Below are 17780 nucleotides of genomic sequence, written 5' to 3'. Positions count from 1 at the left end.
TTGCCTACTCTGTTTTGATGTCACTCTCAAGGTTCTATTCTCACTGCTCTTAATTGCTCTCGTCCTTGTCAATCTCATTTAACCATTAAGGCTTCAATTATCATCTCCCAAGTGTTTGAAGCTCACTCTGACTTCCCCTCTCCTGAGCTCTAACTCAAACTGCCCACTTGAACATGAAAGTCATCATCATATCTCAGATTAGCAAACCTCAATTCCTCAGATCGGTAAAAATCTTAGAATTATAATAATGAGACTCAAAAGAGTTAGGAAATGAGATTTGTTTCAGAGAGTTTAACTCAAGATAAACACACAGTAGTTTAGAGCAGTGACGTCATCAGAGAGAATAGATCTGAAGCTAGTAGAACTAGACATCCTTACTCAGATGGAAGGTATTTATATATCAAAAGGAAAAACATGGCAGTATACAATGTCCCAGACTGGCAAGTTATGGAAATACAGGAAGTGCTGTCCTAGGGATTCCAGAGCTCAGGGTAGGTCTAAGCCAAGGCAGAGGATTGAGAGAAGGGTATGAAGATGTAATCTTGCATTGAACGCAACACCTTCCCTGTATGTGGTTAGAGAGTATCTCACAATCAACCTGACTCAATTAAAAATTCACTTCATTTTAATTCCACTTATTGAGTCCATATTTTGCCATTTGCTACATTAAAAGCTTGTATGGGTTGGCTTCCCAGAAAGGTCTGCCTCCAGAGAAAATGTTCTAGCCATATGTATAAATTTCTATTTCCAAACCCTGCTATAGGATTTTTCATGATAAAGCAACTTTTGGTTATGATCTGAGTTTCCACATACCTTAATTATAGAGAGAGAAAGTGCTGCTCTTGCCAACATGAAAATTTCTATTCTCTGTGGTAATTATGTTTCCCATTGTGAATTAACTGATCAAAAGCATGGATTCTGAAGCCAGTCAACATTTGAATCCTGGTTCCAATATCTAGTTGTTTGTGACTACAGGAAAATTACTTGAGCTCTTTGTGCCTGTTTCCTTATCTGCAGGATAAGGATACGATAGTATCTACTGTACTGGATTATCATGAAGAATAAAAGGGAAAACATGCAAAACATACAGAACACTGTCTGGCACACGAAGTGCTCAATAAATGGTAGCTGCTGTCATCTTCCTCTTGCACACAGCTCGGCTGCTCAAGCTTTCTTTTGTGGCCTGATTCTAGTATTTTTGAATCCAACAGAGATTAGCTCCAATTTGACCAGCTCCAATCTTTCACTTAGACAAGAAATTCTTCACCTAAAGGTTACATTGAGCTTAAAATAATTTTATTCAGAACTGGATATAAATGGATGTTCCTCAATAATGACATGACCCAAGGAGATTTTTAATAACAAAATCCACTGCCTTAACATTACCACTACCATTTTAATGTTTTCTTCTTCCTTCCTCTTACATGATTTCTACACCTTCCTTTAGGCCTGTGAGTTACAATATTTTAAAAATTCTTTCTCTGCAATGTTATTCTAGTATAACCCTTTCCATTTTCAGGGTTACTTCTCCAAAAAAAACCCTATAATAATATTACTTTCTTTGCTCAAAATTATGACCATTATCTAATATCCAAATATGTTAGCTGGGCAGTTAAGCCTCTATGACTTGACCATCATCTTCCTTTCCAACCCTGTTCTCTATATATGGCCCTAAAGGGGTCACTTGCCAGTACAGAACTCCATGGAGCTTTCCTCCACAGCTCATTCGACTGTCTAGAATGTCTTTTTACCACCTTGTGTCTGTTTTAAGACCCCTTTCTCCAGTAAACCAACAACCTTCTTTAAGAGTCACTGTCTTTAATACATAAGAAGAATCATTAAAATGGACACACACACAACCATATATCAGGATTTCTCAACCCTGGCATTATGAATACATCAGGCTGCATAACTTCTTACTGTGGAGAGCTGTCCTGTGTGGTGTAAGATGTTCAGCAGCACGGGGCGTGGGCGGGGTGCAAAATCACTCCTGGTTGAGAACCATTAATACATTATAACAATTACATTTAATTTCCCCTGATAAACAGTAAATTCTCTAAAGACACAGACTATGGTCTTCCTTATTATTATAGTATCAATTTTACCTACTGCACTGGCTTATATAATTTGTTCTCTGCTAATCTTTCCAAAGTTAGAACACTCTAACCTACCACATCCCAAGGATTTATTTCTATATGTTCATTAACTCTGAAACAACAAATTTCAACCTGTTATTAAAGCTTTTAAAAGGCAAAAACTGCTATGTCAAAATGTGCCTAAAATTTTTAACACATGTGGTTATAGGTTGTGTCCTAAAGAAGATGGTTAAAGCATTAAAAAATTTAAGCGGACAATGGACTCCCATATCACATATGTGACAACAGTATTCTATCACTGAGGACTTAGAGAAGAACAGAAACCATTTCCTCCTCTCTTCAAATACCCTATGTTCTATGAAGTTATGATCCCAGTTAATTGCCTAGAAACATTCAAGGCCCAGTTAGTGACACAGGTAAGTTTTCAATCCAAGGCTCCTAAATTAGAAGTTCCCTAGACTATTGATTCTCATCAATTAGCACACATTAGGATCCTCTGCAAAGATATGAAAACAAAAACAAAAACACAGATCCTTGGGCCTCTCTACAGGTCAATAAAATTAGACTCGGGGAATGATTAAGAAAAAAAACTTTCTTTTTTTTTAAGACTGGTTGAAAACTTCATAACTTGACAATTAACATAGAAGACTATTGTTTAGAAGACCTTAAGCTCTACAGAATTGCTAAAATATATTCTCTTAACTTGCTGACTTGGGCCTATGTGTCAACACTTTATCTCGAATTAGAAAGCTGTTATCTTGTTTTCTAGACAAGGCATCACCAAGAAGTTCATGATATGATTCTTGGGCTGCTTTCTCTACCATTTCACATGATCTGGGCACTTACACTCCTCTGTACTTGGTGAAGTTACATTCAGTTCTGTCGGAAGCGGCTGCTGGCTGGGACTAAGAGTTGGCGTGGTTATCGAGGTATTGTTGTTGTCACTGGTGGTCTCTTCGGAAAACAAATCTGATTGGCTGTTACTTGTACTTGGAGCAGAATCATCGTCTGGTTGTTTCTTTTGAAAATCTAAAGAGAAAGAGTGATATAACCAGTTTAATTAAGAAGTTCACAATTTCCTTGGGAATTAAAAGATAATAAAAGTAAGTATGAAAATAAAAATTCAATGACACAGCAGCAATAATACTCTGGGTAATAAAAGAAATAGAAGTAAAAAAACTGATAAAAAAATATATATACCATATAAGCCTTCCACTGGCAAAGCACAACTGGAGTTAAAGTTTTCCAAAATACTTGTATTGTTCAGAAAATGGTAGACATACCAATTTTAATGTAAGAGTTTACAAAGCCAAATACAGATTATAATTTTAGGGGTAATCAGTAGAAAGGAAAAATAAAACTTATTCAGGGGCACCTGGGTGGCACAGTAGGTTGAGCATCCAACTCTTGATTTTAATTCAGGTCATGATCCCAGCCTTGTGGGACTGAGCCTGTGTCAGCTCTGTGCTGAGCCTGGAGCTTGCTTAAGATTTCCTCCCTCTCACCCTCTATTCAGCTCATGCTTGTTCTCTAACTTAAGAAATAGACCTACATAGATAGATAGATACATAAATAGATTTTTTAAAGTTATTCAAATCAACAGAGAACAGGTAAAAAGGAAAGAATAGCATAGGAAAAAAGCAGGGTAAATAGAAAACACATAAGATTGTAGAGATAAGTACAAAGATATTAGTAGTGGTAATAACTGTGACTAAATTTAGCAATTAAAAGAGAATATTCATATTTGATAAACAAAATCCTGTTTTATGCAGTTTACAAGACACACTAAAAACGTGAACGTGAGCATAAAAAAGTTTTAAAGTATACTAAAAAAATAGCAAAGGTACATGATTAAAAAGTCAGTAATAGCTATAGTACTACCAGAAAATGTAGACTAAGGCAAAAAAAATTTTTTTTCAGAGAAAAAGATCATTATGTAATTGTAAAAAAAAAAAAGAAACAAAAAGAAAAAAGTTAAAAACAAAACAATTACCAGCAAAATAAAACAATTTTAAACCTGTATGTACCTAATAATAAAACCTCAAAATGTATAAAGCAAAAATGATTGTATTTATGGGCACTTGACAAATTTAATATCATAATGGGAGGATTTTAATATACCTGCCTCAGCCAAAGTAATTATTAAAATTAGAGAAGACTCATATACCCAACGATAATAAATTATTTTCAAACATATGAGAAATATTTATGAAAACTGGCTAAACCTGGCTAAGTCTTGATCACAATTAACCTATAAAGCAAAAGTCCTAATAGATGCCAAAGAATTAAGAAGATAAAAACATTATTAGCTGACCACAGAGCAAGTAAACTAAATACTGATAAAAAAGTTATATTATTTAAAAAATTAAAAAAATAAGTTTTATTAAAAATTTAAAGTAAACTCATGGGTCATGATAAATGATAAATAAATTACTACTCATCAATATCCAGTAAAGGAAAACATGTACAGATCATTATCCATACCTCAGTCATTTCACACCTAGTTTATGCCTGAAAGAATCTCTACACACACACACACACGTACAAGACTGTTAATTTCACATTGTTTGCAATAATAAAAAGTCAGAAACAACCTGAAGGTCCATAAACCATACTAAATTCATGCAATGGAATAATGTATATTGTGAAAACAACTGCTACACACATCAGCAGGAATGAATCTCAAAATCACAGCACTGAAAAGAAAAAAGTCAATAAACAACATAGTAAGGCTGTGCTTACAAAAACATTAGAAGGAGTCAAGACTCAATATATTATTTAGAAATATGTATGTCTAAAAATTTTTTTAATGTTTATTTTTGAGAGACAGACAGAGCTCAAGTGGGAGAGGGGCAGAGAGTGAGGGAGACATAGAATCCAAACCAGGCCTCAGGCTCTGAGCTTCCTATACAAAGCCTGGCATGCGGCTCGAACCCACATACCATGAGATCATGACCTGAGCCAAAGCTGGAAGCTCAACCACCTGAGCCACCCAGGCGCCCCTAGAAATATGTTTAAACCATTAAAAATAACTAACACAATTCAGGTTAGCAGTTACCTCTTACACTGAGGGACGGGGGTGTGAAGGTGAGAGGTATGCAAAAATATTAAGAATTAACAGTTAATGTACACTGACAGAATAGATTAAAATAAATTAAAATTCATGCATAAGGGAATGTTAGAAGGCAGTTGAAATTAATGAATAATGCTGCAAATAAAACAAAAACAATGTTGAGCAAGAAAAGCTATGGAAGGATATATACAGTTTAATACTTATATAAAAATTTAGAATATGTAAAAATACCGTATACCATTTATTGATACATAATTACAATATAATGCCAACTATCAAGATGATACACCAAATTCAGGATAATGGTTAGGTCTGGGGTGGCGGGAGAGGGAGGGCAGAGAAGAAAAGAGATCTTCAATTCTATCTGTAATTTTTCATTTCTCCAAGTTGGTGCTGGGCATTTAACTTAAGACTATTAGGTAGAGTCTCTGTATTTTTCATTAAAAATCTAAAAAATATAAAGTACACATTACACTTTATCAATTCAGAGAAGGAAAAGAAGATCCTGACAACTCCACATTATCTTTTAAACCACAGAGAAACTGCTATTATGCTCTTACCACCTCATCAGAGTCACTGTTTTAGTATGTACTGAGCTATTATTTATGTTGCGCTTACCATGTGCCAGGCAATGAACTAAAGGTTTTATGTGTATAACTCATTTCATCAATTCTCAAGACAGCCCTACCTAACAAGGGAAGTATAGTTACATAGTCATATACCACTTCACTGATGAAGAAACTGAGGCTGAGAAAATTTAGGTTATTCCAAATTAATAGCTACTAAGTAGTAAGATCAGGAATTAAATACAGGGTCATCTGACACTAAAACCCACCCATGGCCTTTAATCATAACCACAGGATGTAAAATGATGAGCACTAGAGTTTGGCTCAAGGAAAAGATCTCCACGTCACGCCCCTACTGATTATAGAACCAATGTTGAGTGCAATGGATTTAGCTCAAGAATCACTAACCTTTGTGCTGATCAGTGATCTAAAGTTTCTATTGCTTCTTTTCTGTGTATTTTATTTCTCCTAGCTACGTTTCTCATTCTTCAATGTTTTAGGATTTTAAAATGGCTTATTATCTCAATGTTATCTGTACAGCACCTTTAAAGAAAAAGGTACTATAAAAATGGAATATACTACAATAATGTGATAATGACGCTTGTTTATGTCATCTCATTAGCTCTCTTATGTCAATAATCACTGTGTCCCTCCTTTGACAATCTCTACCATTTAAATGGAAATGTTATAAGGCCCTAAAAGAACTAAGTCCTCATTATACCATCTAGCACAATCCCCAATGTCTGGAGACAGACACACAAACTCACTTCACTGAGGCACAATAACACTTAAGGGTAAATGACATTGGTGTCCACAGACAATAACCAGGTCCCACCCACACAATCTCCAGCCCAAGCTTTCCATGTTCCTTCATGCTCAAGTACTTTTCTTTAAGTCTTCTTTTGTGAATCTTCAGTTGATACGATGTACCTTTTAACCCATTCTCCCATGATGACTTTTCTGCACTTTCACAGGATGATCAGGTGGAAAAAAAAATCATCATGACAAGCCAAACTGGCTGCACACGAGAGAACTAGCAGAACCTCTCTACTACTCAACTTGAATTCAATAAAGAGCCCAGGAATCAAAGAATTTTACAGTTAGAATTAACTTTAAAGATCCAGCTCACTCCTCTCATCATCCAGATAAAGGAAAGCAAGGGCCAAGAAAGTTAATGCAAGTCACCAGAAATTCACACAGTTAAATCCTAAGAGAGGCGCTTGAGTGGCTCAGTCAGTTAAGCGGCCGACTTTGGCTCAGGTCATAATCTCACGGTTCATGAGTTCGAGCCCTGCATCCAGCTCTGTGCTGACAGCTCAGAGCCTGGAGCCTGCTTCAGATTGTGTGTCACCTTCATCACCTTCTCTCTTTGCCCTTCCCCTGCTCACGCTCTGTCTCTCAAAAATAAATAAACAAAAAACAAACAAACAAAAAAAAAGCCCAAGAGTTTTCTAGCTCTAGGGCCAACAGCAGCAGCTTATATACTACAAAGAGCTTTAAAGTTGGACTTGGATTCAAATCCTAACTTTGCTATTTACTGAACATATGGCTAAAAACAAACTTTAATCTTTTGGGACCTTGTCTGTAAAATAAAAGGAGAAAATTATTTCTTCCTCTCACAATAGTGTGGATAAAATAAGATAATGTGCATAAAGTGTCTGGCACATGGATACTCAACAAATGCTAGCCATTAAAAATAAAAGGTGGGGCGCCTGGGTGGCTCAGTCAGTTGAGCATCCGGCTTCGACTCAGGTCATGATCTCACGGTTCTTGGGTTCAAGCCCCGCATCAGGCTCTGTGCTGACAGCTAGCTCAGAGCCTGGGGCCTGTTTCAAATTCTGTGACTCCCTCTCTCTCTGACCCTCCCCTGCTCGTGCTGTCTCTCTCTATCTCTCAAAAATAAATTTAAAAAAAAACCATTACAAAAATAAGAAAAATAAAAATAAAAGGTATTTTCCCAGTTTATAGAAAGACCACCAATTTCCTTTTAGCCCTGACATTTGCATCTTAGTTCTTACTCTCTTGTTCCTTTCTTTCTGAATCATTTGGTATCCAACTTCTGACAACTAACAAACAAAAACAGAAAAGAAAAAAAAAAAAAAATCCCAGAAGTCTACTCCAAGGCCAAAGGGGAGCAAATCTGCATCACATGTAAAACAGTGAACAACAAAACAGGCAGGGAGACTGCGCCTCCTCACTTTACTCCGGAAAGAAGTACTGGAAAGGTGAAGAAATAGTCACTTCGTTTGATCCAGCCACAGTAAAGCCTTGTTCTTCGTTTGTTCAGTTCTCATATAAATGGGAAAACCAGAAAACTCTGAGCTTATCAACCTCTATGAGAAAAAAAATAGGAATAATTACCTATTATTGTAAATTGGTAGAGTTAATTGTATATCCAAAGGTGTAAGCTTGGTGAATGTAAATAAAGCTTTCCAAAATAGTTTTGTAAAACCCAAGTAAAAACCTTTTGATTAATAGGATTGCTGTGCAGAAGTAAACAGAAGCCAAGATCCAGGCAGCTTAACTTATTATCAATTAAGTGGAAAAATAATAATTTCTCAACGAAGGTAAGTCTTACAACATGAAGTATCTAGAAATGAGATGTTTCCACAAGACAGAGAACATGACCTAATACCAGCAGAGCAAAAAAAAGTCAATGGAGTCTCTGTGGCTAGTTGCCCATATACTCACTGTACATATTTTTTTCCATTGCTTTCGGAATGATTTCACAAGTCAATCTTGTTACAAAGTGTACCTCAAAAGACTGAGAGCACTGTAAAAACACCTCGCCCTGCTATGCTGACAAGCCCATTCACTGGAGCAGCCTCACTGGGACTCTACCTTATCTGGTTATTACTCAAAACTTACCTTTGGTTTGTATATATCCCAAATGCTTATCTCTCAGATGTACTATACAGATTTGGCAAGATGCTTATTAGCTCATTTGACTTCTATCCTACTTCCAGATTAGGATAATGACTATTATTTTTTGAATGATTTCTTCAAGGCAGAGAATACACAAAAGTGATTCAGAAAGGATTTCACTAGACTTACTTTCTTTGATAATAAATTCCTTTTTTTAAACCCTCTTCATGGCCTACTTTTTGCTCTTAGCAATATATCATGAATATTTTTTCTTTGTCACATACAGACGTGTGTCATCATTCATGGGTATGCAATATGTCCACTCATAATACAGCCATTAAACCAAAGGACTACTGTTCTACCTGTGTAGTTACCAATTTTTCACTATTATAAGCGAGATTCCATTAAACTTCCTCAGGTTATATTGCTAGAAGTAGAACAACTGGGTAGGGGAGAACGTGCATTTTTAACATTTGGTACATAATGTCAAATTCTCTTGGCACAATACCCTGTGATTTCCCACAGCACAAGACCTGCTATGGTACTTAAGAATCATCTGTTCCCTTATCAGAATCCCACAATATATGGCAAAGATAAAAACACTGCTCAATAAATGGTAACTGAATGGTAAGTGGCCAAATGTTTTCTGTAGAAAAGCCCATCACTGGATTACATTTAAACGTATTCACCTGCTGTCATTTTAAACGTCTCACAAGCTATTCTGTGTGCCTTCAAGGGCACTCCTAGCATCACCTGGATTAGCATTTCCAAAGGATGAGGTACTCAGGACCTGTGAATTTCTATTTTCATAATTAATAGTAGAAATGAGAAATTCAACTGCATTTGTTTTAACTTGCCAAGTTTATATGGCCACTAATAAGGCTTCTCTATCATTATTATAGACTCTAAAGCTGAGTATAAAGAAAATCAAATTGGTGGTGAAAGAGGAACTACGATTTAAGTCCCAACTATGGGCAAGGCACTCTGCCAAAATAAACTGGGCAGAAGATGCCGTCCTCACACTTCAGCAGAGGACAGTGGGGCACGACAGGAGTGGGCAATCTGCCCCTTCCTAACAAGCGCTGGAGCAGGGCTTTGAGACCCAGGTTTGTGTGACTCTAAGCTCCACACTCTTCCCACTACAGCCTGCATCACTAAAGCAACCACTGCCCAACTTGGCGAAATGCAGCAGCTTGCAGACTGCAGGGGTTGCTTTTCCAGTTCCCAGGTCCCATTCCCAGTCTCCAAACTCCACTTGACTCTAGATTACAGATCTACAGATTACAATTCCATGTCCCACTGGAAGCTTTGTTTTAACATTTCACACCATAAAATGCTTCATGTTTCAAGTAGCCAATTAAAGTTGAGATGTTGCAAATAAAAACTCAATTTGATTATCTTAATAGTTCATCTAAGGCACTGTATAAAGGCCTTTTAAAAAACAGGGTTCTTTTTCCTTCTCTTCACCCCTTCCCCCAATTTATGTCCTGAATAGGCTAGAGCCTCCATTCTTAAGTAACTTCTAGGTTTGTAAAGCTGCACATTCTCACCCCACCCCAATCATAAACCTTAGATACCTTATTTTTTAAAGCTACAAAGCCATTAGCCAGCCAACCAGTTTTAGCCTTCTGATTAAAATCCTAAAAAAAGTTCTCCTAGTTGGACGTTATCCAGGGTTAAAAGCCTCAGCAAAAACAAACTGGTTTGAACAAAAATTAGCAAGAACCAAGGACTGGTTACTATTAAAACATTAAACTCACTCACTTTGGATCCTACCTTATGGGGAAAACAGTGATTTACTCAATGTGGCTAGGTTCATTTAAATTTCCTTTCATAAGTAATCTCTTTTAAGCTTCTTAAAAAACAAAAAGCTTTACCCTACCATATTGTCACTTACATTCTCCTAATGATTCCTTCTCCTTAAAACTCAGACTGTCTTCACTGATCTCAGAATTGACAGACTAGCTGATACTGCTTTGATACTAATTGATACTTTCAGGTAATTTTAAAATATTTACTTTACATACTCCCCCACACCACATATATCCTATTGATGGTAAATGACTCCTGTGTCCTTATCTGTGCCCATTAATCCTTGAGGTTAATCTCAGAAACTACAGACCCTGGTCTTCTTACCCCATCTCAGGGGATGGCACCAACATTCTCCTGGAAGTTGAAGCCAGAAGCCTGGGAACCATCTCAGACTCCACATTCTCTTACCTTTATTTGTACATTTCCCAAAAAACTCTAAATCTTGTTATTTATGACTCCAAATGTCTCTTGAACCCAGCCATTTCTCCATTATTACGCTAATCTAAGTCGTCATCATCTGTCAGATTCTTTCAATGGTATTCTATCTGATTTCTTTGCATCCTACTAGTTCTCAGCCTGCTCTAATCCATCCAGCACAAAACAACCAGAGTGATGCTATAAAAACCAAATTTGGATAAGGTCATTTTCCTCCCTAAACCCTTGAAAAGCCCCACAGTGCCTTTATAATTAGATCCAAAATCATAAACACGGTTTAGAAGTTAACAAGTCTCTTTCAGAACTGGCTTCCAGGTACCAATTCAGTCTCCTCTTAAGCCACTGCTTCTCCTCTCCGTCCTCCTACTTCAGTCACTCAGGGGTCCTTTCTGTTTTTCTTTTCTTTTTTCCTTTCTGTTTTTCAAACTTTCCATGCTTTTCCCCAACCTGGAGTATTTTGATCACAGCATGTGACTATTTTCTTTATCTTGCCATTTGCCTTGGTAACTCCTACACATCTCTGAACCTTAACATAAGAATGATTTCCTCAGGGAAGCCCTTAAGATTATATCCACAGAAGCACTTAATATATATTTGTTGAATGAAAAATGAATAAATGTCTTATTCACTGTATATCCTAACCCCTAGCAAAAAAAAAAAAAAAAAAAAAAAAAAAAAGGCTGCCACATAATACACAATACAGATTTGTTGACTATAACTTATTTGATCTGGTCAACATACTAAGTTTAAAAATATTAATTCTCTCAGACCTTAGTGGACCTCAAATTGCTACAAAACAGTATAGGAAGTGAATGTTTCTATATACAGTAAAAATATTAAACACCACTGTCAATAAGCAGATGTTTACATTTTATAAGTTATCCCTGCACATATAAAATTTTCTTCCTTACTACTCACCACAGGTAACAAATTCTGATAGGCTCAAAAAGTCTCTCAAGTCCTATTTGCTTAGGTCTAGACCATAGGGCTGTAAGCTTTTATTTGAGAACAGATATAACATTACATTGGCTCTCCAATGTATGTCTTCAAATGCTTAACTGCAAAAATAGTGAACAAGAGAATATATGAAGTTGACAAAGTTTACAAGCAAAACTCTTATCATTAATTAAACTTATTTTATAATCTGGTTCATCACAAATTACACAGTCCCTAGATTCTTCGCACCTATAGAGCCTACTGCTCAGAAGTGTGAACCAGCAAAAAAGTTATTTGGAGTAAGACTTATTTCTTATACAACATTTATTGTGCAGACTCTACAGTTTTCTCAGTAATAGTGTCTCCTACTCATTTACAGGGCATAAATTAACATGTTAACATTACAGCAAATATCTAAAGATCCATTAGTACTACAATAGTATGCACCAGAGACCTATTTATTTCATTTCAGTCTAACCACAAAATGTGTCAATTTTTTAAAAATCAAAAACACGGGGAGAAGTTTTCTAAATATTGTGACATAAGCCTAGTTCCAACAAATGAGCGTTTGATGATGTGTGTGTGCGTGTGGGTACACATATACATATGTGTTCATGTGTATGTGTACACACACTCACTACACATAGAGCTCAACCATCAAAGGACTGATAGGGCTAGGCAAATTGTGGAAATACTGAGCTGACCAAATATAGTACGCCAATTACAACCTAAAAACAAAACAAAAACCTCTGACTTACCGGTTTGTAACCTATCCTTCAAACCAGTTAAAGACCTCTCCTCAGGCCATTAGTCCCTACTGTCATTCATGAACCACTCCAATGGCACTGGGTGTAGAATGAGCACAACTGCTGGAGAGGTTGGAGCCTAGATTTTTTCCAGTTCAGACTTAAGATTTCAAATGCCCATAACGACTCAATAATAATGAAACAAAGAAGCAGAGAAGTATTTGGGAATAAATTGCAAAAAGTCCTTTTTCAAAGATTTCTGATTGTTTTAATGATTGTACCTACAGTCTTCATAATACCATCCCTTCATTTCACCACGTAGAATTAAAGAAAAAAGATAGCTCCCACGAGTATGTCCCTTTCTGCAAAGTGGGAGCAGAGCAGTGTTCATGCTACTGCCATCGATACCCCTGACAACCTCGTCCTCTCGTCCTGGCTTCTCTGCCTCCAGGAGGGCACCTCTTAACCTACAGTGAGCTATTCCCAGCCCCTGGTATTCCATTTCCACTCAGTTCTCAGCCTCACCATCTCATTTCAGGTCACATACCACCAATCTCCTATATTTATTTTTCAAACAATGCACTATGGTATATTTTAAGAATGTCAATCTCTTTTCCAAAAAGTAACAGACTATAACACTGTTTTAAACTGCTATAAGAAAAATTTTTAAAGGATGAAGTGATAGGTTTACTAAACATGATGAAGTGATAGGTTTACTAAACACTTTCTCATTATACCTATTATTATATACCATGGGATGCTCAGAAAAGACTAATTTTTATCCAGTGAATACAAGGTAGCAAAATAATACATACATAATAAATAATAATACATACATACATGTATGATTCACACTCCCCAGAAGGCACCTGTCTACTAGTAGAAAGAATAAGTATTCTTTCTAAAGAATACTATGACTGGATAAGAAAAAGCTGTAGAATATAAGGAAAATATTGTCTTTAACATAAAAGCCATCAGCAAAAGAGATAAGAGAGTTCTCCACTCATGAGAAAAGTTCATGCAGTTATCTATATACCCCATCACAGTATGATGTGGAATCAGATGGAGTTCAAATCCTGGCTCAGCCTCTTCACTGCTGGCCTTGGGCGAGTTATTTAACTTCTCTGGCTTCAGTTTTCTTCTATAAAATGAGAATAATAATTTTATCTTCTTCATAAAGTTACTGTGTGGATTATGTTAGATACTACATATTAAAAGTCTTAGAACAATGCTGGCTACATCAAAAGTCTCTAACTAGAATTTTTATTATTCCTTTCTGCCTCCTTGCACACAATTTTCTAAAACTTTGCTAGTGTTAAGACTGGCAATGAAAAATAACTTCTCTGATGCCAATAAATGAACAGATAGAAACTATACCTAACTCGGTTTCATTAACAAGGTAAGTTAATTTTGGGGTTATAAACTTAGAAATTTTCAAGAATCAGGTAGTTAGAAATGTATAAAGTCAGCTGGCCTAAAGCAATAGGAAGCTGTGGTTACTGCAGCTAACTGGCAAGTGTAAACTTCACCTAATGGCATGTGGGGGCGTCTGGGTTGCCCAGTCAGTTGAACTGATTTGACTCTTGATTTCGGCTCAGGCCATGATCTTGCAGTTCGTGAGTTTGAGCCCCACACTGGGCTCTGGGCTCTGGGCTCATAGTGGAGACCCTGTTTTGGATCCTCTATCTCCCCCTCTCTCTGCCCCTCCCCTGTTTGTGCTCTCTCTCAAAAAAAGATAAACATTTAAATAATCTTTTAAAGTTTTGTGGTTCAATAATATTGAATTATTAATTCCACATATTGGTAAAAAATGGTTTATCCAATATACGTGGAGCTGATATAAAGAGCAAATAGGAAAAGTACAGAGATACAAGAGAATGAGACAGAACTCTGTTTGATCCTGGCTAAGCTTCTTAGAAGCAATGTCCATACTTGTTTCTTCATCTGCAAAAAATGATTAAACCCTACTCCATAGGACTTTTCTGAAGATAGGCAATAATGTAGGTATCCTTCTAAGACAGACTTGTTCAATAAAATTTTAAATAATGAACAAATGAATGTCAAAACATTCATATAGGTCTAGAATAGAGATTCTTTTATTATACATTAAGTCAGCTTAGGACAATTTAGGCTGTGATAACAAATGACCCTAAAATCTAGAGACTTTACAACAAACATAGTTTGTTGGTTTTGTTCACATGTGTCTTCATTCCAGGAATCCAGAATGAAAGAGTGGCTCTAACCAGAGCACTACTGGTTTTGTGGTTAGAGGGAAAAGAGAAAGATGAACTATACCCTAACTTTCTGTTCACTAGCGGCATATGACCTTTTTCATTCACATTTTGTTTAAAGATATCACAAGGCCAAATCTGATGATGAGAACAGGGAGGTATAATCCTCCCACCAAAGGAGCAGTGAATACATGGAAACAATAATATAATCTAGAGGTTATAACATGTGTGCCCAGAAAATTTTGCATTTAATTCTGGGTTAATCTTCTGATATTAAACGCAATATTGTATATGGATACAAGCCCATTTTTCCCCTCAGCAAATGGAGCATACATATTATATTCTGAAAAGTATCAGAAATCAAAATGGCTTAAAAGAAATGAGACTGGGTTTGAAAGAAGTCAAGTCTCAAACATATAACCATTACTAGTGATTTTATAATAGTAGATCAATAGTACTAACTCTGATTTTCCTAGCCTTATGAAAATCTGAATCACAGTAAAACTGTATCAGGCGGATACTGGTTTACTGAAATACAGATTTCTCTGGGGGGCGGGGGGAACTGTTATTGGGGCACCTGGGTTGCTCAGTCGGTTAAGCGTCTGACTTTGGCTCAGGCCATGACCTCTCAGTTTATGAGTTCAAGCCCCACGTCTGAGCTGTCAGCACAGAGCCTGAAGATTGCTTCAGATTCTCTATCTCCATCTCTCTCTACCTACCCCTTTCCTGCTGCTCACACTCTGTCTCTGTCTCCCTCAAAAAAATAAACAAACATTAAGGGGCGCCTGGGTAGCTCAGTCTGGTTAAGCCTCCAACTTTGGCTCAGGTCATGATTTCACGTTCATGGGTTTAAGACCTGCACTGGGCTCTGTGTGGACAGCTCAGAGCTTGGAGCCTGCTTCAGATTCTGTGTCTCCCTCTCTGTCTCAAAAATAAATAAAACATTAAAAATAATTAAAAAGAAAATTTTAAAAGCCACTCTAGGGGTGCCTGGGTATTCAGTCTGATTAGAAAAAAACTTATTTCCAGGCAACGGAAACCCTTCATGAAATAGAAGATAGTGTAAACCTAACTCACACTACTATTGAATTTTGTGTGTTTTAAGTTAACAAGGTCATGTTATTTTTATTATATTTTTTAATAATTGTCAATTCAGGCTTATGTTCTGATTTTCCAATAGACAAAGACTACTAAGTCAATGAACTGAAACATTTAAAGCTCCCTACCAAACAGATAAATTATTAGAAAGGCCTTCTTAGGAACCAACTGCCTTACGCTAATTAAATAATCCAGTCTGATTTTGTCTAAAACTCACTTAAGACAGGTGAAATTTAGTGTAACTAACTCATTTAAAAATATATTTTTCATTTGGGAATACTTTTTTAAATTATTATTTCACTTCTAACTGTGGGTGAATGTGGGTGAGGAGGAGGAGCAAGTTATTCTAAAATTATCTTTTAAATACTTAAGGCATTTATTTATAGGCAAGTTCCTCCTTTTAAGGTGGTATTCCTACTAAACGAATTAAGTGATAATGTTCTACATAGATACAATTCTAATTGTCCCCTACTCTTATAGGTACCCCAACAAAAGGCCTTATAAATCGAACCTTTTATAACTTCTTCTAATTTAGGCAACTAACTGGGCTTAGGTCTTGCATCTAAGTGTGAGAGATTGCATTTACCATTAATTCCGACCAATGAGAAAAAGGAAAAGAAGATATATTTGAACTGTCACTGTTGGTACTCACTTTCAGAGATAATGCTTTGGCTTCTTACAAGAGATGTTATGAGAAAGAACTGTAGAAAACAGTATATTCTGAAGAGCCGTTCGTTACTGAGAATAGTGTTCACTACCGTTCTCACTGTCCACCACAGAGCACACAGGACGGAGATCTGTGAACTACCTGGATTTCCGTTTCTGCTCCGACCCCAGGAAGCTCAGATCTCAATTTGCACTGTCGTTAACAGTTCAACAGATGTTATAGTGTGATTTTGTGCACAAATTTCTTGTCTTCATCCTACTTCAATCCTACATTTCCCTGGCTCTGATTCCTTCATTTAAAAAGAAAATGCTTATTGTACTCTATGTTGTGTTATTTTTATACTAGACTACTATTTTTTGGAAAGAAGTAGTGACACATAAAACTACACCTCAATCTCATTTTTATGTGGGGATTGTATAAAGATCAATACTTATAAATAATACATATTTATGTCTATATCAAGTGAATGTTACTAATAAAACCAAAAGGGAGGAAAACCACTAGAAAATCTGTGAGTATATTAAATTAGAAATAAAATTCTACATGAACTACGTTAGAATTTCTGTTATGAGTAGACCATAGTTATGGGTTTTGTTTAACCCTTTAGGGCAAAGGATGCATGCAGTGTAAATATCAACTAAATAGAACAGAACAGATTTTAAAGCAAGACACGCCAAGTCTAAGTAACAGATCTCAAATTGTGAGAAGTTGAAAAGTAATGGACAAAGAAAACTGAACAGAGGACGCTTAGGAGGCTAGGTACAACACTGCTGAAGTAGTCCAACAATTTCCCTTGCAGTGTGCACTTCAACAGTCTCAGCACAAATCATACAAACCTAAAAAGATATGCTCTGAAAAGAGAGAGCAATTACTTTTGCATTTTCGAATGTACTTTATCAAGAGCAAAAACATCTTCCCAACACAACCGGCCCCAAAGCTCCCATTTCATGAAAGTGATTTACCATCTCACTTGGCTCTCTGTGAGTAACGCTGTAGTGCAAACTCCAGGGGAAAAGGCTAGCATGTCAAGGAGGATGGCAGCACATTCCCAATTTCTCTTTTAATACTGTGCTTATCAACTTGATCGATGTTAAATTCCATTCATCTTTTTTCCTAAAAACTAAAACTGAGAGTGACAAGGAAAATTACATTCTCTACAGCCAAGTGCTTGCTGAGGCCATAGAGACGCTGGCATGCCTACCCAAGAGTAAACTGCGGCGGCTCCAAAGCTCAGGAGCTCAAATTCTGTTGCAAG

At 36.5% G+C, this 17780-nt stretch overlaps 1 protein-coding gene across 1 annotated transcript in view; it reads right to left on the bottom strand.

Moving 5' to 3' along the window:
• ZFAND3 (zinc finger AN1-type containing 3) overlaps positions 1-17780 on the bottom strand; it is a 208895-nt gene that overhangs the window by 71771 nt on the left and 119344 nt on the right. The window contains exon 2 of the mRNA XM_029943641.1: positions 2943-3125. Coding sequence (XP_029799501.1) covers positions 2943-3125 — 183 coding nt within the window. The remainder of the gene's footprint in view (positions 1-2942; positions 3126-17780) is intronic.

This window comes from Suricata suricatta, chromosome 7 (genome assembly GCF_006229205.1).
Source record: "Suricata suricatta isolate VVHF042 chromosome 7, meerkat_22Aug2017_6uvM2_HiC, whole genome shotgun sequence".
Classification (NCBI taxonomy): Eukaryota; Metazoa; Chordata; class Mammalia; order Carnivora; family Herpestidae; genus Suricata; species Suricata suricatta.
The sequence above is the reverse complement of the archived record's forward strand: the minus strand, read 5'-3'. Positions and strand labels throughout refer to the sequence as shown.